This window comes from Bos grunniens, chromosome 25 (genome assembly GCF_055505025.1).
Source record: "Bos grunniens cultivar Pamir isolate PY7600 chromosome 25, Bosgru_T2T1.0, whole genome shotgun sequence".
NCBI classification, from domain to species: domain Eukaryota; kingdom Metazoa; phylum Chordata; class Mammalia; order Artiodactyla; family Bovidae; genus Bos; species Bos grunniens.
Window position 1 is genome coordinate 15,603,059 of NC_141189.1, and position 3,290 is coordinate 15,606,348.

General features: G+C 54.8%; 1 protein-coding gene across 2 annotated transcripts; it reads left to right on the plus strand.

The window, feature by feature from the left end:
• Positions 1–968: 968 nt before the first annotated feature.
• VKORC1 (vitamin K epoxide reductase complex subunit 1) lies at positions 969–3,173 on the plus strand. 2 transcript variants are annotated; one of them, XM_086374850.1, is made up of 3 exons: positions 969–1,158; positions 2,171–2,280; positions 2,742–3,173. In XM_086374850.1, the coding sequence occupies exons 1-3, from the start codon at positions 986–988 to the stop codon at positions 2,948–2,950; spliced, it is 492 nt and encodes a 163-aa protein (XP_086230976.1). In that variant the 5' UTR covers positions 969–985; the 3' UTR covers positions 2,951–3,173. The 2 variants fall into 2 exon arrangements, with proteins under 2 accessions (XP_086230976.1, XP_086230977.1); XM_086374851.1 differs by lacking the exon at positions 2,171–2,280.
• Positions 3,174–3,290: the final 117 nt, after the last annotated feature.

Genomic DNA, 3,290 nt, shown 5'->3' on the forward strand with positions numbered 1-3,290 from the left:
AGATGAGGTGTGTGTGTGTGTGTGTGTGTGCCCTCAGTCGTGTCCAACTTTTTGTGACCTGTAGCCCGCTCGGCTCCTCTATCCATGGAATTTTCCAGGTAAGGATACTGGAACAGGCTGCCATTTCCTATTCCAGAGGATCTTCCCGACCCAGGGATGGAATCTGGGTCTCTTGCACCTCCTGCATCGGCAGGCAGATTGTTTACCACTGCGCCACGCGGAAAGCCTATCCCGGGTGAGATGGCTCGTTAATAAATACTGTGTGTGAAAGGGAGAGGTCAGCTAGCCCGTCAAAGCCTTCGAATGGAGGGACTGTTGGGTTGATCTGGGCTCAGGTTTCGCCAGGTGGCGCCACAATAGAACAGAGGTTAGGATACTGTCCAGGATATGGCGAAGCTGATGGAGCTGGGAATGTAGGAGAGAGACGTAGATATCGGCCAGCAAGAGGCGCTGGTGCAGCAGGAAGGAATGGCTGGGCAAACTAGGCGGATTGGAGGCTATGCTGTCAGATAATTTTAGGGAAAACGCTTGGTTCTTGATGAGATCGCAGTATGCCCTGGATTCCCTGATCCACTGATCTCTAGTTCCAGGATTCTCCAAAGTTAAAACAGGGCTTGGACTAGAGTAAACGCTATATATTGTTAGCCCGATTAATATAACTTGTAAAACTCCGGAGATTTCATTATCCTTGAGGCACTGCAGCCGCCCGGACTACAATTCCCATCATGCCTGGCAGGCCGTCAAATCCGTAAATACCCATGTCCCTTAATCGGTTTTCCAGTCCCAGCATTCCTCAACTGTTTTCCTACCGCGGCAACACGCTTGCCAAATCATAGGAACAACCAATTAGATCAGGGAGTGCGAGACCAGTAGGCCAATCGTTCAGTCAGAGGGGCGGGAGCGGGCGTGGTCAAATCCGGCCCCGCCCCTGCCCCGTGGCCAGTTAGTTTCCGGCTGAGGCTTCCTTCGGGCAGGACCTGAAGACATGGGCGCTACCTGGCGGAGTCCGGGGTGGGTGCGGCTCGCGCTCTGCCTCGCGGGCTTAGTGCTCTCTCTCTACGCGCTGCACGTGAAGGCGGCGCGCGCCCGGGACCGGGATTACCGCGCGCTCTGCGACGTGGGCACTGCCATCAGCTGTTCGCGCGTCTTCTCCTCCAGGTACACGGAGAGTGGAGGGCTTGGGGGACCGCTGCTCGTGGGAGCGGTGCATGGGGTCCAGGTGTGCATGGCAGCCAGGCTGCCAGATCAATCGGGGGTTGGGGTTCCCGGGGAGCGGACGCGCGGGACCAGGCTGCTCAAGGGAGCGTTGCCTGGAGAAACGAGTGTGTCCGAGATAGGAGTGTGGGGCTAAGGGGACAGATAGTTCTGGGGACTGGGGTTATTCGAGGGAATACATGTGAATCCTGATAACAAGGAATAACAGTGACCGGGCAGGATACAGGGAGATAGGGTCGAGTGTAGGAACTGATTATGGTCTTAAGGATGGGCGTGCCTGGCGACAAGGTGGCCAGGTCTGGTTATGCTTGAGGATACAGGGTTTGTGGGATGACCTGAGACAGAAGAGGGAAGAGTGTGGAGGGGGCGCTGGAGATTTAAGGGTCCAAGGCAGAGAGATTCTGTCTTGGTTTCCCAGTCTCTGGTAACTCTGTAAAATAAGATGAAGGGTTATACGCACCTTACCATCCTAGGATTTATTGAAAGTCTAGGATGAAAAGAAGAGCCTATGGGAGAGCCATGGCCAGGCCTGACCTGGGGATGGGGGAGGACAGGGGCAGTGACATGGAATCCTGCCTTGGCCAAAGAAAGGCTATGCTCGGAGGTCACTGACCCTTGGACTCATGTAGGGGTTGGGGGAAGGGTGAGATGGGGAAGGACAGCCCAGCTGGCTTCTTGGAAATAACCCAGGATAGGGCTCAGAGCACTGAGTTGATACTCCTAACTTAGGCCCTCCCCTCCACCAGGTGTGGGCTTCCCTGGTAGCTCAGACAGTAAAGCGTCTGCCTACAATGAGAGAGACCCGGGTTCGATCCCTGAGTCGGGAAGATCCCCTGGAGAAGGAAATGGCAACCCACTCCAGTATTCATGCCAGGTTCCGAGGAGCCTGGTGGGCTACAGTCCATGGGGTCACAGAGTCGGACACGACTGAGTGACTTCACTTTACTTCCACCAGGTGGGGCCGTGGCTTCGGACTGGTGGAACACGTGCTGGGCAAAGACAGCATCCTCAATCAATCCAACAGCATATTTGGTTGCATCTTCTACACACTGCAGTTGTTGTTAGGTGAGTGGCCTCACCCTCTTGTGACAGCCCCCTTCCCCTCTTGGCCAGCCCAGCCGAAACTCTTGCAGTCTTGGTGACCCAGACATCTGATGGCCAACTAACTGCGCATCACTGAGCACCAAGGAGGTGGGAACTTATAGGGGTCTTTACTGTCAGAACCATAGGGCCCTTAGAGATTTCCCAGGAGCCCGGTTTTCTAGAAAAGACTCCCTTCTGGGGGGAACCCAAGGGTTGCTGTCTCTCATCTCACGTAGAGCTCAGCAGGAAAATTCACTATTTTGGTCCCAGGGATCGTTGAACACGTAGGAGAACCAGGGTCTTGGTGAGGCCTGTCTGAGCTGCTCGTTTTAGAGGCTCTTGCCCCAGTAGCCCCTGCTGTCTGGGCGGCACCATGGAGTCATGGCATGTTCTAGTAATGGCTAGTTGCCAAAGCCTACATCTGCCCCTTTTCTGCTTTACAGGCTGCCTGCAGGGCCGCTGGGCATCTGTTCTACTGAGGTTGAGTTGCTTGGTGTCTCTAGCTGGTTCTGTGTACCTGGCCTGGATCCTGTTCTTCGTGCTCTATGATTTCTGCATCGTTTGCATCACTACTTATGCCATCAATGTGGGCCTGACAGTGCTCAGTTTCCGGGAGGTCCAGGGACCCCAGGGCAAGGTCAAGGGGCACTGAGCCCTCACCCCAAGCCAGAGTGACCTTTGCCCAAGAAGGCCACGTCTGGGTCCTTGGAAGAGTCTGCACGTTGCCCCTGCCATACTCCGACACAGGACAATGGACCAAACATGCCACAGTTTGCTACCTTAGTGCCTCTGTTTCTGTTCCCAAAGCTGATTTCCAAAGCTCCTGCTGTTGCTCCAGGAGGGAAGTTTCGGAGCAATAAAATTTCTTAAGTAAATTGGCCAAATCTGAGCCATCTGTCTGCCAGGGACCTTAGTATTGGGCTTCCCCTGATCTTTCCTCCTCTGGGACTGGAAGATATGAGTCAGAGGGAGAGTGGAGGGCCTGCCTGGGA

What these genes read in the sequence shown, in the direction of transcription:
- VKORC1 (XM_086374850.1), top strand. Translation starts at nt 986, where the DNA reads ATGGGCGCTACCTGGCGGAGTCCGGGGTGGGTGCGGCTCGCGCTCTGC. An exon ending in TCGCGCGTCTTCTCCTCCAG is followed by an intron (nt 1,159 to 2,170) that starts GTACACGGAGAG and finishes TACTTCCACCAG; the next exon opens with GTGGGGCCGTGGCTTCGGAC. An exon ending in CACACTGCAGTTGTTGTTAG is followed by an intron (nt 2,281 to 2,741) that starts GTGAGTGGCCTC and finishes TCTGCTTTACAG; the next exon opens with GCTGCCTGCAGGGCCGCTGG.